Here is a 23,275-nt window from a genome sequence, read left to right as displayed (position 1 = left end):
GAAAACTATTTGGCAGCTCCCCAGGTGCTGGCGTATCAGTGCCATGCTGCACCGTGCCAGGCACGGGCCACAGTGGCAAAGTGGGCACATCTACCAGCAGTGAACTGCAGCTTCACTGCTTAGGAATCGTACCAGAGGTTTTCCCACCCCAGCTGTCCTAGGGGTGGAAATTTCACGATCATTTCTTGGAGCTGTTTAACCAAGGTGCAAAACGCAGGTACAGGCAGATGCATGCAGGTGCACCAGCACCAGGCCACCAGCTGGAGAAGACAAACAGAAAATCGGAGATAACGAAGCTCACTGTTTTGCTGTGGCTATGATGAACTGCTTAAGCAGTACTTCCCTGCCTCTGCCCCTCTCCTTTCAGCTTGCGACCTCATTCAACCAGGGCTTCACACTGTTTGGATCTTTGTTATTAATTCTTGCTCCTTCTCTTTTGCCTTCCTTGGGGATTTTCTTTCAGATGCAGCCTATGTATATTTCCTTTTTGCTTCACAATGTCTTCCTAACCCCATGGCAGTATTTTTCTTGCTCTAATCTTCTCTCTAGCCATAAAGATATAAACCCCATACGGCTGAACCCTGCTTCCTAGCCTTTGATCTACTTCTTGGTTCTATTCTGCTGCTGCCTCTTTTGTGACTAACTGGAATTACAGCCACCATACAAACTTCCCAAATTGTGCTTTCTATTCCTAAATTTCCCTCATACGTGGTCCCTTCCAGTTCCTCCTCTTGTTCCCTCCCCCCTGTTAAAACATTACAATGGCCATAAGTGCAACTACTTCTTTTCTAACTTGCAAAAAGACTTCTTAAAATATAAAAGAGCACAATGAGTAATTTAAGATAAAAGCCAATTTGAAATGTGCCACTGCATTGCCAGGCTCAGAAAATAATGGAGACATATAGTTTTGTTTTCTTTAGGTTTTTTCCAGAGGGAAAAAAAATCAATACTAAGAACCAGTTCTGGACATAAATCAAACGTGTCTTTGCTGAAAGTGTTTTTTATGACCTATTTGCCAATGTACCGGCACAAGGACATGGGAAAAAAAGCAGTAAATAGAAATACCAAGCTGAGCATCAGCTGAAAGTACATCTAATAAACACTGACTTTATCTTGCAGTTTTGGTGATTCTTTGTTTTTTAAACCATGGTGATAGGGGCTCACATCTCCTTAAACACCTTCTACTTGATTTTAGTTGAATAGAATGCTGCTGCTGCTGAACAACAATGCCTTTTTATTCTTTAAAGGCCTATCCATTTAACCCAGAGAGCAGGAGACCTCAGTAAGATGCAGGGGATGTAGTTTGACCTCAGTACAGAATAAGAAAGTAAGACAGCAAAAAGAATGCAAAATTACTTCAAATACAGTCTCCAAATGGGAAGGCCCACATGTACAATGAGTCTGGTTGTGTGCCTACGCAAGCGCAATCTGTCTCGCTTGCTAAAAGAATGCTTTCATAGCTTTGATGTCAGATGAATGAATCTGCAAAAGTATTCACTTTTTCCACAGTTCTTCAAGGGGTTTTCAGAAAGCCTATGTTATAGCTCAGAGTACAGACTGCTATGTCCTGAGGAATGGGGAATTTTCAAAGATGAATATTTCGGTGACAAAGAAAAGTTTCCATCTCAGCTTCTCCCTGTAATTAAACCAACAATTACCTAAGGCCACCGGAGGAAATTATTTTTCAAAATTCATTAAGACTATCGAAATTTAACCTCACATATCCCTAGTGTACCAGGAAGAAAGTGGATAGTTTTAAACACACTGTTTCAAGCTTTGAAAAGCTGCACAGAGAAGAAGTAATCTGGGACATCAGAGAAAACACATTTCATACTGCTAATGTCCCTTGACAGTTCAGTGTGCAGAAGTGAAACAAGGGAGTGAGTACAAACTCCTCAACAACTTGCCTCTGCCTTTCTATACTGATCTCCAAATAAAAATTCTACCTGCTATCATGCAAACTCCTTCGCGAAACTCAGCAGCAAAATGACCCTGTACCTGGAGTTCTTTTCACTCTGTAAAGGGTTGGACCAGATGATATTTAAAGTCCCTTCCAATCCAAACCATTCTACGATGTTATGATTCTATCATGTATATTAAAAATAAAATAAAATAAAAAAATGTCTGCTACAAAGTTTTCAGGGTATAAACACAGAAATGCACAAGTTCCTTGCATTTAAAATGGAAATATGACTCTCTGGAGTGTTTGTATGATCAAATTTTAGACCTTCCATCCAGTTTATTTTTACATACATATACCTAAGAAGTAACAGGCTTGTTTTGTTTTTTTTTATACTTAGTTCTAAATATATATATAGTTCAGAGGCAATGACTCATATGAACTATCATACATGGCCTTGTGCTAAGGCAACTACATACGACTTAAATATTTATATTAATAAACATAATTAATGATTGCTAATATAAAGTTTCTTATGTGTATTATATGTTCTCATGATCCCACACTTTGCTTTATATTAATATAGTAAGACACAGGAAACTAAAAGTACGATGTTGCTAAACAGGTAGAAAAAGATTTGTGTCTTTTTGACAAGATAGGTACTTCAGGTTTTCTGAGACCTGTCCTGTTCCACTGGTGTCTATTGAAAAACTAATATATTATAATATACAATATATTATATAATCTATAAATTATTTTTCAAAATTCATTAAGACTATCGAAATTTAACCTCACATATCCCTAGTGTACCAGGAAGAAAGCGGATAGTTTTAAACACACTGTTTCAAGCTTTGAAAAGCTGCACAGAGAAGAAGTAATCTGGGACATCAGAGAAAACACATTTCATACTGCTAATGTCCCTTGACAGTTCAGTGTGCAGAAGTGAAACAAGGGAGTGAGTACAAACTCCTCAACAACTTGCCTCTGCCTTTCTATACTGATCTCCAAATAAAAATTCTACCTACTATCATGCAAACTCCTTCGCGAAACTCAGCAGCAAAATGACCCTGTACCTGGAGTTCTTTTCACTCTGTAAAGGGTTGGACCAGATGATATTTAAAGTCCCTTCCAATCCAAACCATTCTACGATGTTATGATTCTATCATGTATATTAAAAAAAAAATAAAATAAAAAAATGTCTGCTACAAAGTTTTCAGGGTATAAACACAGAAATGCACAAGTTCCTTGCATTTAAAATGGAAATATGACTCTCTGGAGTGTTTGTATGATCAAATTTTAGACCTTCCATCCAGTTTATTTTTACATACATATACCTAAGAAGTAACAGGCTTGTTTTGTTTTTTTTTATACTTAGTTCTAAATATATATATAGTTCAGAGGCAATGACTCATATGAACTATCATACATGGCCTTGTGCTAAGGCAACTACATACGACTTAAATATTTATATTAATAAACATAATTAATGATTGCTAATATAAAGTTTCTTATGTGTATTATATGTTCTCATGATCCCACACTTTGCTTTATATTAATATAGTAAGACACAGGAAACTAAAAGTACGATGTTGCTAAACAGGTAGAAAAAGATTTGTGTCTTTTTGACAAGATAGGTACTTCAGGTTTTCTGAGACCTGTCCTGTTCCACTGGTGTCTATTGAAAAACTAATATATTATAATATACAATATATTATATAATCTATATGACATATTATATATTATGTATTATTATATGTAAGACCAATATTTACAGTCAAAGGCACTACATTATTCAGTCAAGACATTACCACATCTACAAATAAACACATACAATTGCCCTAAAACTTATTAATTTTAAGACTTTCTGACAAAATGATAAGTTATAAGTAATGTTTGCACCAGTCAGTCAAGAATTGTTTGAGCTCCAAATGAACATGGTATGTCTATACTTGAATACAACAGCAGCTGCTATTTTATAAGGAATATAAGTTTGCTTTTTCAACTTTCAGAAAAACTGACCTCTTACAAAATTATGGTTAAGAGTCTGCTGATGCATTCTCACTTCAGAGAAGCTAGTATGTATTTTCATTTTCATAAAATACTGTCTAACATATAATCTCACTTACACAAGAGGAAATGAAACTATTCAGACCAAAGAATTTCATTACAGCTCTGCCTTCCTTTCATTCTTATGTAAAAAAAAAAAGTAAAAGTATGAACTCATATAAATCAATGTATGATGTTTTACATTTACTTGTTTTTAAAACTTCCCAAGTGTTGTTTACCGAATGAAATGTATTAGTCATAAACGCAGAGACAGGGAAACAGTGAACGAAACAAAGTCAGCTGACACGAATAGTTCCTGGCTATGATTCTTACACAGTCCCCATGGAGAGGAAGTAATATTACATTTTAATATGTCTTCATTTGATTGTTATTACTCTGTCTCCCAGGAGGCCAAGCCACTGCATGGATCTCGGCTGTTTTCAACCTATCAGGTTTGTAACATTGCTCTAATCAGATGGAGAATTAAGCTGCTGGATTTGTGCCTGTATATAGCTTTTCATTCACAAAGAGATTAAAAATGAAGGCACAGTCACAAAAATTCAACTTCCTTCACTCCTAAAAACACACAATACAAAATGAAAAAATGCCATCACCATTATTTAAAATAAAACACCACCAGAATAAGATCTCAGCCTCTTAGTTCTGTCACAATTCTTACCCATACTTTTATGTTTTAGGATTATGAAAAACATTACCTACTTGCAAATTAAATGTCACATCCTTTGAACCAACACAACTTTGTAACACATTTATTTCTGGAGCTTGAATAGGAAATGGACTGCATGGCTGCAGAAATTAATTATAATCATTGTACTTAATTTTCCTGTGAAAACTAAATGGATTTTAAACCACTGACTATAGGAATGAATGACTAATGTCAGCTGGTGGTTGAGGGCAAAATTAGTGTTGCCCCCCCCTTACTGTGCTGGACAGTACATGCCACTTGGCAATGTATCAAAGACACATCATTGATGAGGTCATCAAGAACTAATCGCTGCTGGTGTGGAACTGTTAATAGAAAAATGGGAATTACAGGTTTATTTGGGCAGAACAGTACTGTCCAATAGATTATATATATTTTTTTTCCCTAAATACTTCCTGAATTCATCATCAGAAAACACGCTTCTCAAAATCAGAGCTAAATAAAATCAAATAACCCTACCTATCTCCACTTTTCCTCAGCTGTTCTTAGAAACAGAATGAAAAAGCCTAAACAGCAGCAAAAATCCACAAAAGCTTTAGATCCAACAGTACTATGAAGTTATTCCTAAAGCAAAGCTGCACTTGATCTCATATGCACTCACAGGATTACTAAGCGCATGTAAAGCTTTTGAGGGTTTTTTATTTTATTAAGTAACAGAATACTATTTTGGCCAAGCATTGTGTGTTTGTACTTTGACTGCTTTCATCTGCTTTTGGTCCTTTTAATGACTCTCTTAGTAAAGCACCAAATAAATAATTATTCTTTCCCATAAATTATCTAAATTTATGGGATGGGTTTAAGTACACCAGAAATCACACACTGCAAAGCCACAAATCACAGATCACAAAACAGAGGTTGTTTCTAGACCAGCCAGGGATGAAGAACAAGGCAATTGAGGTAGCAGAAAGAGTTTTTTAATTAAATTACTTTTTTTTTTTTTCCTCTCAGTAGCGATGCCAGATCTTCCTGATGATCTGAAACAACCCAAAAAAAATTGTTCAGGCCACTCACCGAAGAACAGGTAGCTTGGCAAACACTACAATGGGTGAGCTGCAAGTTTTGAGAGAAGATAAATATACTAATTTCAACTACTAGCAACTAACGGTTTACCCTTGCTTGCTGTGACAAAAAATGAAACCAATACTGAAACCTTCCCTTTTCAAAAAAAAAGGAACCATCTTTCAAAATGCAACTATTAGCTGTCCCAAACCGGGACCACAAGGCCTGAAACTTAAACTGCCTGGATTACTGTCAACTTGTTGTCTGTGTTTCTAACTAGAGACTGGAGACCTCTTCTGTTCAGCTCTTTGTGTGTGAATAATAAAACCACATCCCAACCTTTCTACTGTTCTCACATAAACAAAGAAAGAATCTTTAATAAAAAAGATAAAAACCTGATGAATTTGTTTAATTAATACAGGACATGAAACAGTAATGAAAAATATATAAAAATAATTTACTGATAACTCGGCTTTTTTCTAAGATGTCTGTTGTTTTTTTTTATTGGTCCTCCTTGCAAAGTCAGGGTGGCAGCAGAATTTTGAGTTTCTCAACCTAAAGACCATTCAGAAACTCTCATTCTCTCAAGCTTGTTCAACACATTTAGTCAAACTAAGAATTTTTTTCTTAAAGGAAAGCTTATTGAGTGTTTATTAATACTCTTGAAGTCAGCCTTTTTCCCCCTCTATTCACCCATAGGGCAAAACAACGTGAAGGAAATGACCAGAATTATTCCTTCCTCTTTTCCATTTCTCATGCTATTTGTTTTTAAATTAATTCTTGTGTTCTAAGTCTCAGGATTTACATCTAAGCAGGATCTACAACTTACATTCTGCACAGCAAGAAAGCAGCAATGCCCTCCCCAATCAAGCTGAAAGCTGAACAAAATGAAGTAAAATTAAAAAAAAGCAAGCCTTTTCTTGCCTGAAAGAAGGAAAAGGCTCTGCAGTGAAACTTTGTGATTCACTTTTCTAAACACCACTCTTAAATGTATTTTGTCCAAATGTGAACAGTGTGACTTGTGGTATTCTGATGTGATTCATGATATAGAGGTCTTAATATAATTCTCCATAAAATTTTCCACTTGTTTTCCTGTGTCCAGAAAGGGACAGATTTTATTACTGTTTCAATTTTTTTGGGGAAGGACACATGCAAAACAGAGTCAATCAGTCCAGTACTGTAATAAACCTTGGTATATATACCAACTGCTTAATTTCAGGCATACCTCTGGAAATCCAGACTCTCCTTCCTGCATCTCATGTTGTCCAACTGAGAAGGATCACCCACACACTAAAGTTTGCCCCCTTTCCTACACTCAGAATAATTGCCTTAATTCCACAAAGATGTGACACCATACAACAAGAATACAGGTGGTAATAAAAAACCCCTTATGTCAACAAAGATTCCCCATAAACAGAAAAAGAGACAGTGAGCAGGACAGAGTTGGAAATTATAAAAAAACCTGTGAGCTCCAACTGGTATTTGCTGCCTATAATTTAAAAAACAGTACTACGTTTTCTCTGAGTTACGGAATATCACAGCTGAAGTGCACTGAACAGTAAACTATTTGCTGAATTATTATCCATTACAGAAGGTCATAGCATCCACCCACAACAAAACTCTACTTGCTTCACTGCTGTCAAGTGTCCCTTTTTTAAAATTCTCTTGGATGATTTAGAGTGTAAAAAATTAAATAAAAGCATCTCAATACTGTATTCACTATGAATGACAATTTAAGTCTTTCATTACAGTTAAGCATTTCTAAAAGTATTTTAGTTCTATATTTCACATACTTTGAGAAATGTTGTCAGATAATGATCTACCGCACACATGGTTGCCTCTAGTTTACATAAACAAATTACATATTTGTGAGCACTGAAGTAACTGGCAGATGTAAGCCCACTAATTATGATGTATTCAGAGTATATCAGAAAGTTTGCATCTGAAACAGATTACTAGCTAGTTAACTTCACCAACCACAAACAACTATTTTATGTAAGTTCATTCTTTCTCCTGGCACACTACTGGCAAAAGCCAGTGGAATGGATGGGAAGAAATATCTCCCCTCTACCACAGCAAGCTTTGCTTAACAATTCAGCTGAACAGAACTAATAGAATTAGCTAGCATGCAGGTTACACTGATTGTTGCTAATGACAAGCGGGCTTGCTGGAAACAAAAGCAGATGCTTTAACATTAAATGAGGACCTATTTCCTGTATCATACAATCTCAACACTGCTCTTCAGGGATTTTCATCTACCGTGAAAATCTTTCTGGTTTCTGCCTGTAGCACTTGGATAAGAAAGGGTTATAGTTAAAGTTCATATTAAATAACAAACCTCTGGCTCATTCTACTGTCACTAATTGCATGCAATGATATTAATGACCCAGTAATTGCTATACGAGTAGCACTGAAGTGGAAAACATCATTTTGAGGCAGAGTTCAACTCTAGGTGGTAGGATTTCACCAGTGACTGAGTTAATGCCTACTGACAGTTCAGAATATAACACTATAGATGAGAAAATGTGCCAGTCTCATGGTTATAACAGTTTAGGTGGACATGATGTTATTTGCTTTGACCAGAGTCCAGGAGTAACCCCAATAAAGTGCCACAGTCAAGAGTCTGCCCTATAGATGAACCTAATTTCTTTCAGGGGAGATGCTCTGTACTATTACAATCTAGAGCAATTTTCCACATGTTTGCTTCAATAAAAGAATACCTTCATCTCCTGCTTTTACATCAAGAACAACAAAAGTGTGCTTTATTGCAGAACACAAAAAGCTATTTACATCATCTAACTATACTTCAGCAATACAAAGTTTGGCACCTGAGTACTGAGATCAATTATGACTCTACTGGATGACTGTGCATTTGGCAAAGATGATCAGAAGTTAAGCAGTGTTTTGATTGCAGTATGCTTATGTTTGTGTTTAGAACTTTCAAATGCCCACAGAGTAAAACTTAATGAGCGAACACTGCTGAAATAAAGCAATCTGAATTTCCAACACGCTACAGGACCTCTAGCTCAAATACTTGCCATAAGAAATTAAGTGGTGTAGTTTCTTTACAAATTATCCCATTGGCACATCTCGGTCATTTTAAGAAGTCCAATAGGATGGGTATGTTAATACCTCTCATATTTTGAATTTTGAAAGGTCTCCAGAGAGGGGAATTCTCCAGACAGGAGAATGATACTTTAAATAATGACGTTCACAAAGTTCTTAATGTCACTTGAGTTTTATTAGTATAACATTTTTAAGTGGTGGGGTTTGGGGTGTTTTTTGCAACACAAATTTTATCACTGATCTCTCGATGCTGCTACTAAATCTGCTCTGGAAACCTCTGGATGGCAGGTGGAATCGAGTTTCAGTTGGGGCAGGTGGAATTCGAGTTTCATCTGGGGCCAAACACCTGGAAAGCAGCTTTGTAGAAATGGCACGGGGGGTCCTGGTGAACTCCCAAGTTGACCATGAGCCAGTAACATGCCCTTGAAGCAAGTCAGCAGCCTCCTGAGCTGCATTGGGCAGAGCACTGTCAGCAAACAGAGGGAGGTGATCCTTCCCCTCTGCTCAGCACTGGTGAGTCCACAGCTAGGGTGCTGGGTGCAGTCATAGGCTTCCCAGTACAAGACAGATATAGACTGGCAGGATCAAGTCCAGTAAATGCTCATGGAGATGAAAAAGGAACTAGAGCATCTGTGTAAGATTGGTGGCTGAGCACCTGGGAAAAGAAGGTTCAGAGGGATCTTATCAACGTGATTAAATACCTGAGGGGAAGGTAAAGAAGAAAGAGCCAGACTCTTCACAGTGGTGCCTAGAGACAGGACAAGAAGCAATGGGCACAAACTGAAATACAGGGAATGCTGTTTAACCCTGATAATTCATTTTTTTTTTTAATGTGAGGGTGACTGAACACTAGAACAGGTTGTCCAGGTAGGCTGGGGAGTCTCCCCATCCTTGGAGGCATTCAAACCCAGCTGGATACAGTTGTGGACAACTTGCTGCAGCTCAGCCTGCTTGATCAGGGCCTTGAATGGGAGGTTAGACCACCTCCAAAGGTGCTGTCCAAACTCAACCATTCTATGTTCTGCCATCAGCTGCACTGTTGTGGTCTAAATCACTTATGTGCCAACAAGAAATACTTGAAAAACAAATCTGTGTTGGTTTCCCTGGCAGGATTTGGATTCAGACTTCCGTTTCTCTCACAGCACTTCAGTGAGCACATAAGGACAAGTCTGCTGCTGCAGTTTAGGTATTTTTGCTGTCCTCATCTACTGATCAGAAAACTGATAAATCATGCTAATAAACATGTTTTTTTAAACCAGCCTTATCAGCTTAATGTGGACTCTTCTCCAAGAACTGCTCAGACTACCTTAAACCTAATCCTGCTTTGACTCACAGAAATGTTTGCATGATTTCCTTGGAACTGAAAAAAAGCAACTGGAAGACTGCCCATTAGGGCTTAGTTTTACAATCTGATTTATCATAAATAAATCCTGAAATATTCTTCAACCAAAGTTTTCAGGGCTGATTAAAGTCAGGAAAGAAAGTCCAAACTGACATTTATCCCTGTTTTTCAACCATTTTCCACCCTGCTTTTTAGCTAATGCAGTTCTCAGACAAAAGTACATTTCCCTCCAATCCACCTATGTGAAGACTTTTTTAGGCAAACAGTTTCAAGTATTTAAAATATATTTCATTAAAGCCTTTATAAAAGCTTATGCAGTTCCTGATCTTTTATTTAAGGACTTAAAATACTGTAATATGTAGCAGATATAATACAAGCAACTGTATAAATAAAGACTAATCATTCCACTTGATGAGACAAATGCTCATTACCAAACTTAGGTAAAAAAAAGATACCTTTCAGTATGCTGGCACACTTCAAAGTTTCACTTTAGACAGATACTTCTCTCAAAGCAAGGCATGTCTGCCCAGTACACACGCCCCTGATTTAAACAGTTACTCATACCCTGCAAATAAACCATAACATAAACACTCTTATTCTGCATATATCCCTCTTAAGGATGCATGTGTAAATCTTAAGGATGTATATACCTTGTAGAAGATCAGGGTTTAAGCTGTTTTTTTGCAAAGCACTTCAGGTGTCCCTTTACTGTTGATAGCATATGTATAAAGACTTGTGAGAATATTGTATCTTTCTTGGTGAATGTACTGCATCTCTGGTATTTATAAATTGTTTATGAGGAACTAAAAAAATGAGAAAAATAAATACAGACTAAAAATATTCAACAGCTTCCTATGAAATTTAAAAATGTGTTTAATTCATGAGTATTTCCTGAAAAATTCTTTCTTCCAGTCTGAGCAATCATTCTTCATTTTTATCTTTTTCCATATCTATTTGGAGTACTTAGGGGTGTGGGGGAGGATAAATGTATTTCTTCACAAGATGCCATCAATTAACAAACTGAGCATTCCTGTATTTCATTTCATTTCCTTAGGAACAGAGAAATAATAACAAATTTTCTGCTGAACTATCTCTGTCTACTTTAAAGGAGATAAACAGCTGATATGGCCTAGGTAATGGCAGCAAATATGAACAAAGTCCATCCACCTAAAATAGCCTTATTCTCTTACAAGACCTGTGTGGTCTGGGACAAATCCCCAAAGGACCATGACTCCATTAATCCTGTAGGTCTTAGACTCTTGTTAGAAATCTGAAGCTGCACAGTGATATTTTTTATTTTTTTTTACCTTCAATAATATTTGTATGAGCTGCATTTATATTTAATTCCACAAGAGCTAAGAGGTAGTGCCGATACATCCCTTAAAAGACTCTCAGCAAAGTCAAAGACTGACCTCTGGATATAATTTTACCCTAAGAAGAAAATAATTTATCTAATTTTCTGAGGAAGGAGAAGGGGAAAGGAAACAAAAAATGTAATCTCTGTACAACTGGAATTGGGGCTGCTATTATGACACAGGCTTTCATTAACACTGCGACCACCAAAAAATAAATAACAATAGATTCCTGGACCACGAAGTCTTTAACAAAAGGATGGAAAATGTCTTTGTTGAAAAAGAAATGGAATGGAAATTCTGATACAGTTTTGTCCCAGTTTTAGCTAGTTCAGAACCAACCTCCAAACCAAGAAAAACCTACTTTCCTTTATGGTAGCTCTCACTAGGTGTTTGGGAGGTTGCAAGGGGGCTGCAGACTGAAGGCTGCCTCAAGAGAGGTGTCAGAATGCCCAGCCAGCCCGATTAGCCAGTGCTTAAACTGTCTGGTCAGAATACTAAAATAACATTTTAATACAAATCTATTTGGCCACGCAAAGAGATTTATTCTTCCCAGCTGGGCGGTATTTCAGGGCACAATCTATACTGTCCTTTAATGTGTTCTTCCTCAGACAGTTATTGCCCCTTAATTGTAACAGAATGACAAAGTGAAAACATAAAAAGCCTTGTGAGTTTTTTCAAACTCAGTTAATGCTAAAGTTTCAGAATTACTGTTTTGATTTTAAAAGCCACGGCACTATTAGAAGAGTTAACCAAAACACAGTGCTGTTAGCCAGTGTAAACCTTTAAATCAGTCAGGGATCAAACTTATATTATATATATGCTTTTTTATTTAAGCCAGAGGCCAATTTTGTAAATGATCACTCGAAAAAAAGTTAAATAATAATTAAAAAAAATAAATAAGGAGAGCTGAGTATTCCATTTTGCCAATGTCAAAGCCAGTGAGCATCATTAGCTCAGCAAGCTTGGCTAATGGGGCCATAGGCAGAGCAAGCTTTTTAAGAACAACTCTTTCTAGGACCATTCTGTAGCCCCTTCCTATGTCTTGAGCCATTCTTTTACAAATTTTCAACAGGTGAAGATTTCATTGCAGGTGACTTATTTTTTTAATGCTGATGATACCAGCTCATGATCTTCATTTTACTTATGCAAAAGAACAGATGAAGTGAACAGAGTACGTGCTTGCTTGGCCAAACTATCTAAGGAGCGTAGTGACAGCTCGAAGGCAAGTGGCACTGCTCCCTTCCCTCTGGCACAGCTTCTCACAGGCTTCCCCAGGGTGCTCCCTCAGTGCAAACCCAGTGGACCAACGTGCTCCCTGTGCCCTCTGACTGAAGGCCAAGTTTGTTGGGAAAGGTTCAGGACAACTCCTGTTCAACAAAAGTAAATATTTTTTGGTGTATTATATATGCTTGTACTACACCAACACATCTTGCTCCCATAGACGCACCTGAGAGAAATTCTTCAGCAGTTACACCATGACCCAAATACTTGCAGATCAGTTCCCTAGTATCGAGAAGATACTCATGGCTCATTCTGAGCAATCCACAACAGCATAAAATTATACTTCGCTCCCTAACAATGCAAAGACATAAAAAGACTTCTAATGCAAACATCAGAGTTGCAAATCTGCACACCCTTCTGCTTCACTTTGCCCTCTGCACAGATATTTATGTTGTTGGGTATGATGAATCTTCCCTCATGCATCTAAATAAGGGTTCCTTAGAGACTTACGATATGTTAACTAAATGGTCGCATATTTTAGGATAATCTAACATTAATACTTCTGAGATCACAAGTACATTTGACCTTCTCCAGTTCTACTGAAAAGAAATCAGATAACTGGAGGAAAATGAATCTATTAATTTCCCAGGAACCAAAAATTGATGATAGCAAGAAAAAGAAAAGCAAGGACACTCTGTTACATCATTTATTCACTTTCACAATACCATTCAGTATCATCTTTCCAAGTACTGTTGTTCAGAGAATTAACTCTTTTAATCCTGATACTCATACTAAAGATATCTTGCCAAGAAATGGATTAGATTATTTTTGGACTAAAGTACCACTCAGTGGGAAAGGAGGCTTCAGAAACTCATCCATGTTTCTTTTTAAAAAAATTACAAATTGTGGAATGAGAAAAGTTGCTTTTTTTATAGCTTAGACCTAGGAAACTAATGAGTAGAAAAGATCTCCTCCTGCTATACCTATCATAAATACATCTGGATAATACAAAAATTACGGCTTGAAGAATTCCTGCACAATCACATTTCCCTAAAGGTGCACAGGGTTCAGGAAGCTGCTTCATCCTGTTTTGTTACTCCTCATTCCAATATGACTAAACCCCTAATCTGAATAGAGATTTTACTGTTTAATACAGCTCCACATACCACATTTTATTACCTTAGAAAAACAAACCATGTTTTAAAATAATGGCAAGATGACAAAGGTACGTGACGATGCACAAAACATTTAAAGGGCTGGCTACAGCCTGTCAGCATAAACAGCATGAGATGAGGCTGCAGATGCAGCCATAGTGACGACTGCAAAGATGCTGGGGCTCAGTAAACTCATCTCAGGTTTGTTTGATGCCTCTTAGTGAAAGGAATACAAGATGCTAAAATACTTTGAAATCAAAGGTGGCACACAAAATGCATTGCAGCCTTTACTTGATAGTAATCCCACCCCTCCAAAAAAACCCCCAGCAAATCAAGACAAAATTCAAAACCCCCAAACAAGAAAGAGAGTGAGAGAGAAACGGGGCGAGGAAGCAGTATCAGTCAGTGGGAAACCCAGTGCACTTCCCTTTCAGGACTGAGCACACCTGCTAAATTACAGGTCTGGCAATAGGGATGTAAGCAAACAATTTACTGCCCTATTTGCATACATGATTAAGTTATATTATATTACTTATAAAGTTGACATTAAACATCCTGACTACCAGAACTTGCATCTGACAAGGCTGCCTCAGATCATGAGTTTCTAAACATAAACTGTTAAAATCCTATCTAGCTCCAGTATCTCTGCAAAATGGTGTCCTAGCTGAACCCTGGCCTAGTTTTCTACCCCTCTTAGTGTTTTTGAGATCAACATCACTGAGTTCATTGTTTCTCCCTGAATGACAGAAATTCAAGAGTTTTATTTAGCTTCAGGATGGCTCGGTTTCCAGGGTTTGGATTTTTTTTGTCTGACCTATTAAAATGGTGCATCTCAGTTAGTATGCTAGCAATATAGTGATAAATTAGTCATTCGTTTATGCCAAAATGAGCACGGAAAGTAATATCCTAAGGCACTCTAGTATTACTGCAAGGCCAGTGTGACTTTTGAGGCTTAGCAAGTTCTTTCAACCAAACTATACTGTAATCTTCCAAGAAATGTAATGTCTATTATGGCTTATTGCTGTAATGAAATAATTATACAAAACTAATGAAAACGAGACATATTTAATAATTCTCTGGGTAAATCCATGACATAGCTATGACAGAACTGACAGGGTAGCAGAAAGCTCCATTTGTGCCCATAGTTTTCAGGTAATAATTGCAATAATGCCATTTGTTCCCCTATAGCTGGTCTGCTGTGCATGTTTTTAAATGCAGCACTAAATACTGAACAAATTTTATCATTAAAGCAAACTATTCAAGCACGGTCATTTTTATGCTACACATTTTCATCAGATTTACAGACAACTATCTCTCAGAATCTAATCTTGCAGCTTTTACCCTGGTAAATCTCACTGGATTTCAGTGGGAGGTTTGTCAAAGTTAAATGATGTGTAAGTGACATTAGGTTTATATATACCCCCTGATTAAACAGAGAAAGCACCTATCTTACGTGATCTTTTCTGTCAAGCCCTAGAAGCCAAAAAATGTTGTTTTATTATCTCCCAAAACTGCTACTTAGTAATTTCTACATTTAATATTTAATACAGTAAATTCTTACTTGCAACCTGTTTTATATACCATGTGTACCATTATGAATGTAACAGAAGTGAGCATTAATTCATATTAAAGGCATTTCCATTTTAAAAGTACTTGCATAAAACACTGGTAAAATTACCAATATTTTTATCTAAGAAATTAAAACAATATTTAGAGTGGCAGACATTATATGAAATATCAGCCCTCCAGTTTTCAAGAAGGTGGTAGAAACGACACACCAGTATCTTACTTCATTGCAACTGCCAGAAAGCCAATGCACAGAATTTGTCCATCTCCTAACAACTGACCTTCCTTTCTCAAGACTTCAAAAGTCCCCAGGGGCCCCACAGGCCATAGTATTACAATGACAAAAGCTAAGCTAATGTAAATTGTTGTTGTACTGGAGGTCTCAACGAATGCTAACTCCTGATTCACATAATTAAATTTACACATCGTAAGTAATTTGAATCACTTAACACAGTGGCTACCTCCAGACTCACTTTCAGCCATAAATCCCTTGCCAGACTAAAACTTAAAACAAAGTTGGACACAGGCCTGCATCACACACATTCTTTTTACAAGTCCAGGGCTATGAAAAAGGACGAAACTCAAGATCATCCTAGTCCAGGTTTTGCACAAAAACCTACCAACTACTCTATAGACACAGTTGGCAGCTAGGCTTGCAGGGAAACTACACTGTCCAAGTTGGCACCAAAGAGGAAAAAAGGTCACTACAGGAGTCCCTGGACCATTTGGAGGAGTGGCCAGCCATCTCATGTAGGATGCCTCAGCTCAGAATGGCAGGGCCACCCTGCTCCCAACTCCTGGCATAAAGGAAGCCAAGGGCAAAGTCAATACCATGGCACATCACCAGAGCTGCAAACAGGAAACACATTACACTTCAGCTGCACACAAATTTCAAGGTGAATACAGGGGACAATTCTGTGCACAAAAGAAGCCCCTTACAGTAATACAAGTACAATCTGATTTGGTTCACACAAACCAAGTCAAAAAAAAAGAGACAGAAGACCCATAGAAATCAGAAATAATGGTGAAAATATGCTGGCAAAAAAAAATTTAAGAGAAAGAAATACAAGCCCATTTACATCCTTCTTAGTATTCTTATAAAGTACAAGACAACATACAAGAGAACAAACATACATTATAAAGAATGAACAATTGAAATCTTGAACTTACATATGACATAATAGTCTTTGTTCTTCTGAAATTCCAGGCCCCAGAGATTAGGACTGAACTCTTGAAACTTGATAGTAAACTTAACATCTTGATCCGGCTTGGCACAGTTGAGTAGAGGTGTATTGTCCTTTTTAATAGCACAGCTATCTGCTTGGTCTTTATCAACCATGTAGACCTTATAATATTCATACTGGCCAACAGTTTTAGAGTCCACCTTTGGGCATATAATATCCAGTTTGTCTCCTATCTGTGGATATAGTACCAATCCTTGTCCAGGAAGGAATCTAAAACAGAGAAAAATAAAGGGGGGAGAAGAGAGAAAAAATGGGAAAATATAAGACACTTGATAAAATCTCGTCCAGAAAAGTAGCAATTGCTGTGGACAAAAAAGAACAAACAGTTTCCAAAACCAAAATGACAGAGTAAGCAAACCAGATTTTAACAGTTTGGGCCTCAATTTAATATCAACAAGATGTTTGTTTAAATCTTGGAAATTACAGATGGATTGAGTCTTATAGTCATTATCCCAGTTTTGGGAACTCTTACTAGGGTTTATGTGTCTGGCAGGCACAGCTCTTTCTTTCACATTTGGTATTTACAGGAGCTAGTATGTTGGATCGGCTACACTCCTGCTGTTTTTTCTGCTTTGGTAACATTTCTAGTTTTCTTGCACATATTTTGCTAATTTTGGACATGTGAGAATGACAAGAAAAATCCTGTGCAACCCTGAGCAGCCATGTCATCAAGAAAACATCTTAGACTTAAGAGTTAACAACATACTAAGATGTTGATTGATATAAATAAAAGGAACATCAGCCACTCACCAGGATCATCCTTATAGACCCAGGGTGGACAGAGATCTACCTGACCCAAGGAACCCACATGCTTCTGATAAAACACTATTCCAAGACACTGTGACAGATACACTACAATGATTTCTTCTCTTCATGAAGTCCACCATGACCATCATTATTTTAGCTCTTTTTGTCTTTCTTGTGCTACAAGTGAAATGTGTGTGTGTGCTTTTGCCTTAGTATAGATGAAGACATCTTACACAAACTGGCAGTGAGCTTTAATCTTTGAGATTAGACTAGACATTGTAGCTTTCTTACTCGTATTAATTTACAGGCAAATTTCACTGCTTCCCACAAAAGAAAAATATAAATAATTACTTATATTATCAATTCATCCACCATATGAAGAGACTTGTTCTCAGAATGACAAAAGCCACAGCAGGTTTGTTTATTATTTCTCTCCTAAAGATATATTTGTTCCAATTAAGGCCAAGAAGTGTGTGATTTAGAAATAGAGCAAATGACACAATGTCCTTGAATGCAGAGACCTAAAAGCCTGACTTTCTTTCCTCTTTCTCCTGTCTGCCAGCCTTTTCCAGAGATTTTCCTTAATGGAGAATTGGCCCGAAAAAATGACTGAAACAACTGCTGCCTAATGAACACCCTTCTCCAAGTGCTAGTATTTAAAAAGCACACGTAGTAAAGCTGGCTTTTTCAGAGGCAGCCTTCCTGGAAACTTTAAATTAAGAGTATTAAGGCCAAAGCAGAACAAAGGTGGAGGCGCTGGTAACCTACAGCCCCTGGCTTGGCTAAGGGAGCCCAGCCTACCAGCACACAGTAGTACTGGGGGAGAACTTAGTACGAGAGAAAGGATGATGCGACACCCCAAATTTCTAATCCACTGTTTACAACCACTTGCTCCCACACAATGCAAGTTTATGATCTGTGTTAATTGAGCCGGATTATTTGCACTCACAAAGCCTGTGTAAGAAATATTTGTTGTGAAGCAGGATAAAGACACGTAATTACAGAGCTAGGGAAAAAGAACAATGAAATGTTATGGCAAGAAAAGCAACTGTTGATGTATAAATCACAGCACTCTTTTGTGTTGTGCTGTGTAATTTCCAGACTACAGAGACTAGGCTTGGCCATGGCTGTTCAAGCTGAGACGCACTGGAGATGGGGCAAAATTGTGATGCCTCCTCCTCCAGTTTTCAGACACACCAAAGAAATAAGGTGACTACCATCTCCTGAAAGCCAAAATGGTAAAACAAATTGAAAGGTGGAAACACATCTTCCTTGTAGTCACCAGCCTGGTGAGGGACGATAGAGGGAGAGGCCAGCTCTGCAAGGGTGCAGAAATCGTGGGAGGAAGATCCCAGCCAGTAAACATTCCCAAGGGAGCAGCACAGATCCTGACTCACACTTTCTTCTGGGATCAACTCTGACGAGGCAGAGGGAAAGGGATAGAGTTTCTGAGCCAACCTCAGTCAACTACAAGCAACTTTACTGCTTTGTCTGACCACAGCCCCATTTATTTAATCATATTCCCCCGTTTGCATGCCAAGACAAAGGCTGGTCACTGGATGATCCTACTGCTGTAAGTATTTCTTCTTGCCAGTAATTCTTCTTCACGTAATGGGAATGTGAATATGAAGCAGGTGGTATTTCTGGATCTTTGTTTTTAAATTAATCAGCTTACATTCCCAGGCGTAATAAATATTACATTAGTAAGGTTAGAAACACACATCTGTCATTATCAATAATACCACCTAAAAGCTGCCCTGAAAAAAACAAAAAACACTGACTCTTATTTTAGATTTTGTGTATATATATGTAATGAAGCAGCAGCAGTATATGCTCTCCAAGCAAACTCTGATCGCAAACAGGATGGGTTCAGAGACAGCATGCCAGGCAATCCTCAGGAACAGCTCCTGGAAAGCAAGCTCACTTGTGTGCCCCGGTTAAGTAGACAGGAATTGCCCCATAAAAGGTAAAGGACAGAACCGCCCCCAACAGACAGCTAAAACACATTTTACAAGAGCTTTAAACCGACACACTCGTTAGACTTTACGGCAGGGGAATATTCTTGCCGTGGCTCTGAAGTCTGTACAGTTTGAGACCTAAACTCGGTAAATCTCCTTCCACTTGAGTTTCTGAACTTGTAGGATCTAACACTGATGGGATTAGGAAAGAAAAAAGGCTGAAAATGAAAGGATTAATTTGAGAACTTGATTGTATTGAATTTTTTTTCCAGTTTGCAGCTTTAACCGTGACCTTTACGAGCAAGATATTTTTCCAATTTACTCTTCTTTTTTTCTTATAACAATAAAGCACAAAATACGGATGGAGAGAATAAAAGTTTTACCTCATGCATTTCAGTTCAACCACAAAATTTACTGTGACTGATTAGCAGTAGGCATGATTATTGTCCCTGCATTTGTGTAATGCTTTTGCTGCTGTATTTTCATAAAGACTCAAAATAATCATTTGCTGGGTACTAAGCGTTTTCTGAAACTATTTATTAAATGTCAGGAGGATTATGACTACTGTTTTATGATGTTATTTTTTTAAACCTTGTATCTTGAAAGAAAAAAGGACAATGTGCATTCAGCCATGGTAGAGGTTAACAAAAACTTCAGGATTAATCCTGAACCTTTCATTTTGGCAAGTGCTGATGTAGCTTTAAGCATTCTAGGGTAGCACCAACACTTACGAAATGTTTGCAGGATGGCATCTGTAAAAATCAAATTAATGAACTGGCTTTAAAAGTCTCATCAGAATGTGCCTTCAGCTAATTAAAAAACATTTTTTATTTTTGCCCAAACAGAAATATAAAAATGATGGAGCATGAGGTTTTCAGAATCGTGTGACTGATTCAAGGAGGCTGCATTGCTCCAGTGGTTGCTTGGGACAGTGAAACTCTCTTTGAGCCATCAGGATAGCAACAGCCCTGGAACCATGGCCTTCTATAAAAAGCTAACTCTCAAGACTTTCTGTTTTCAGCTCTGTTTTTTACTTGGAAACCTGCATACCAATACAGGCAACTGTACTTCAACAGAAACTTGGGAGAAAAGCTTAGTGAGCTTCCCAACTCATTTCTGTCATCAGTCAGATACAGTGAGACTAGCGCATTCAAATAAACTTGCTCACAATCAATAATCGTAGTGCTTACTGTGAGAAGCCACAGAAAAATATATTGAGTACATTAAAAGCTCTACAATTAAATTTATACACCTTCTGACACTTTTGGATACAGACAGCATTTTTACTGTCAGCCCAAAACTGGTGCACTGTGCGTGACTTCTGACATCTTTGCAAAGCCCATGGATGTGAATTCCTCCCACACATCCAACTAGTCATGCAACTTATCAAGTAACAGCAACATGCAGACCTCCCAAAACTTTTAAAAAGTAAGTCATAACATGACATAAGAACAGAAAATAGGAAAAGAGTAGCCTGTTCCCCACTCCCACCAATGTTACAGCCATTTTATGGACCACACTTCTTTTAAGGCCCAGCAGTTCCAGGCACTAATGTACCCTTATTGGTCAAAGTCTTAGAGAAGTTATATTTTATTTTTAAATTTTACAAAAATAAAATTTATATCATACATGGTTTAAAACTAATTTCTTAAGATTCTATTTGTTTAAAGAAACTTGGTACACTGAACCTTTTTACAAAGGAGTTTTCCTGAATAACTAAACCTACCTCATTTTGTAACAGTAAACTCTAAAAAAATGTACAACTTTATATATCAGCACTTTTTCACTGAGAATATTATTTTACTCCTATAAAGATGTTTCTCAAACTGAAAAATTATAGAAAGAAAATTCTTAGAGAAATAAATTATTAAGGTTTTGTTAATCAATACTGACTGACGTAAAAAAATGTGTCCTCATGCTTTTCCCAACTTGCAAAACTATGTATATAGACATATGCAATAAATATATACATGCACACTTAGCTTTAACTATATCCTAGTAATTATAAAATAAATACAATTTTAGAAAGCGTGTTAGCACTTGTTGAGAGTCTTGTATATTTAACTGGGAAAACAGTGCCAAATTTTTGTGCTTTAATACCATACCTGAACTAAGTGGTGTAGGCAGTTAGCTTCAAATTAATGTAACAAAAATAACCCTAAAAATGTGAACAATCAGGATGCTTCTTAAAATGCAGCCTGAAACCTTCTGTTGGGGAATCCTATCCACTTAACTTTATGAAATTTAACTACCAGCTTGACTATAAAGTTATTAATTGAAAAGTTTTATTAAGGAAATGTCATTAATACTAATAACACAGCATGTTAGTCCGTTACTTGTATGAGTGCAAACTGAAACAGAATACAGAATAGCATTCCATGTACAAGTCCCTCCTGTTTAGAAAGAATTGTTATTAAACAGTATTTGTATTAATCAACTGACTTTTGGGAAAATAACAACATTCATATTTCTAATATAATTTGGAAAAATATTTAAGCAAAGCAAAAGTCCTACCAGCTTGATGCAAAGCAAACAAAAGTTCCAGGAGGTCCTAATAAGCTCAGTGAAGTAGCAGTGGCCTGCCCAATCACAGCCCACTGAATGATCCAAAAACCAGTTTACTGATTCCCAAAGACTCTGAACTGAATAAAATAAATAATTTTAAAAAATAGACCTGTGCTGTCTTTAAGAGAGTACTTTGCTCCATGCAGAGCTTTCAAACTAGTTTCTGTAATTTTCAACATCATGTACAAAGATACACCACATGGATATAAGGTATACACCTAGCTGTAAATCTCAGATGCTTTTCTGCAAAAGCAGTGATTTTAAAGCCTGATCTCACTCCAGTTTAAGTGGATGCGAATCCAATGAGAAGAGGGTCAGTAACTGCTGTGGAACAGACATAAAAAGAAACTTCACCAAAAAAGATTAATGTGGAGTCTGTCTCAAAATGGGTATGAAATTTGGTTAAAAAGAGAGGCATTACTCTTACGTGAAGTCATTTCAAGAAAAATTACCATAGTTTGACACAGTAAGATGACAGACTGGCTTTATACACAGCCTAGCAAATGAAACTCAGAAAACAAAAGAAGTACAGCATTTCATATTACTAGTTATTTTAAGTGAGTTTTGGAAGCTACCTTTAATCTGTGTGAGATCACTCTAAGTCAGCCTCTTTGACCCAACTTGTTTCCAATATTTGTTTGTTTTCCCTTTTCCAGCTGAATTTATATGCCATGTTTTTAATTCTTTTTTTTTTTTTTTTTTTTTTTTTTTAATGCCAGCACAGTATTATTAAATTACTTTAATTCTATAACAAAGTTTTACAGAACATGCTAAATAGGCATGGTTTTGAATTTAAATAATATTTTTAAAGTTTAATCTGCTGACCTTCATTTATATGTAACATTTTACCATGCAGTTAATGAAACTATTGATGTAAGCAATGGTTACTTGCATTAATATGACTTGCAGGAGAGAAACTAAAAGGAATTCAAACATATAAACAAATGCATTCATGCTCTTCCTTTATGATTTTTAATGGTAAGCAACACATTATACAAAGCCAGATCATAAAATACCATAACAAAAGTTTCTTCAGCTGCAGCTGTCATATTCCTCACTTCTATTGCAAGGGATGAACCTCTTTTCGGGGCCCAGGCTCTCCACAGTGAAACCTGCAGCAAGCTCTTAAGTGTTTTAAAGCAGTCCTCTGGAACTGTAACTTATCTCCACCCTACGGTTTGTGGTACATCCCTGTCTTCCCCTTTTCTCAACTCCAAAAGAACCCATCTTCTTTTGGATTACCCAGGGGAAATGCTTGTAGTGCACTGAAATAAGGGATGGTCAAGGATTTATTTTGTTTCAATCAACACCCCAGATACAAAATGGTAAAGGTGCCACCATTTTGCGTGTCTCAACTAGTCATGCAAATGGGTGCCATTTTTGATGTT

The 23,275-nt window shown here is 37.1% G+C and overlaps 1 protein-coding gene across 1 annotated transcript in view; it reads right to left on the bottom strand.

Annotated features, from left to right (window-relative positions):
• The window catches only part of EFNB2 (ephrin-B2), a 41,978-nt gene that overhangs the window by 3,840 nt on the left and 14,863 nt on the right, over positions 1-23,275 (bottom strand). The window contains exon 2 of the mRNA XM_009997929.1: positions 16,544-16,827. Coding sequence (XP_009996231.1) covers positions 16,544-16,827 — 284 coding nt within the window. The remainder of the gene's footprint in view (positions 1-16,543; positions 16,828-23,275) is intronic.

The sequence above is a fragment of the Chaetura pelagica genome, unplaced genomic scaffold, assembly GCF_000747805.2.
Source record: "Chaetura pelagica isolate M959 unplaced genomic scaffold, ChaPel_1.0 scaffold123, whole genome shotgun sequence".
Taxonomy (NCBI): Eukaryota; Metazoa; Chordata; class Aves; order Apodiformes; family Apodidae; genus Chaetura; species Chaetura pelagica.
This window is presented reverse-complemented; position numbering and strand designations above follow the sequence as displayed.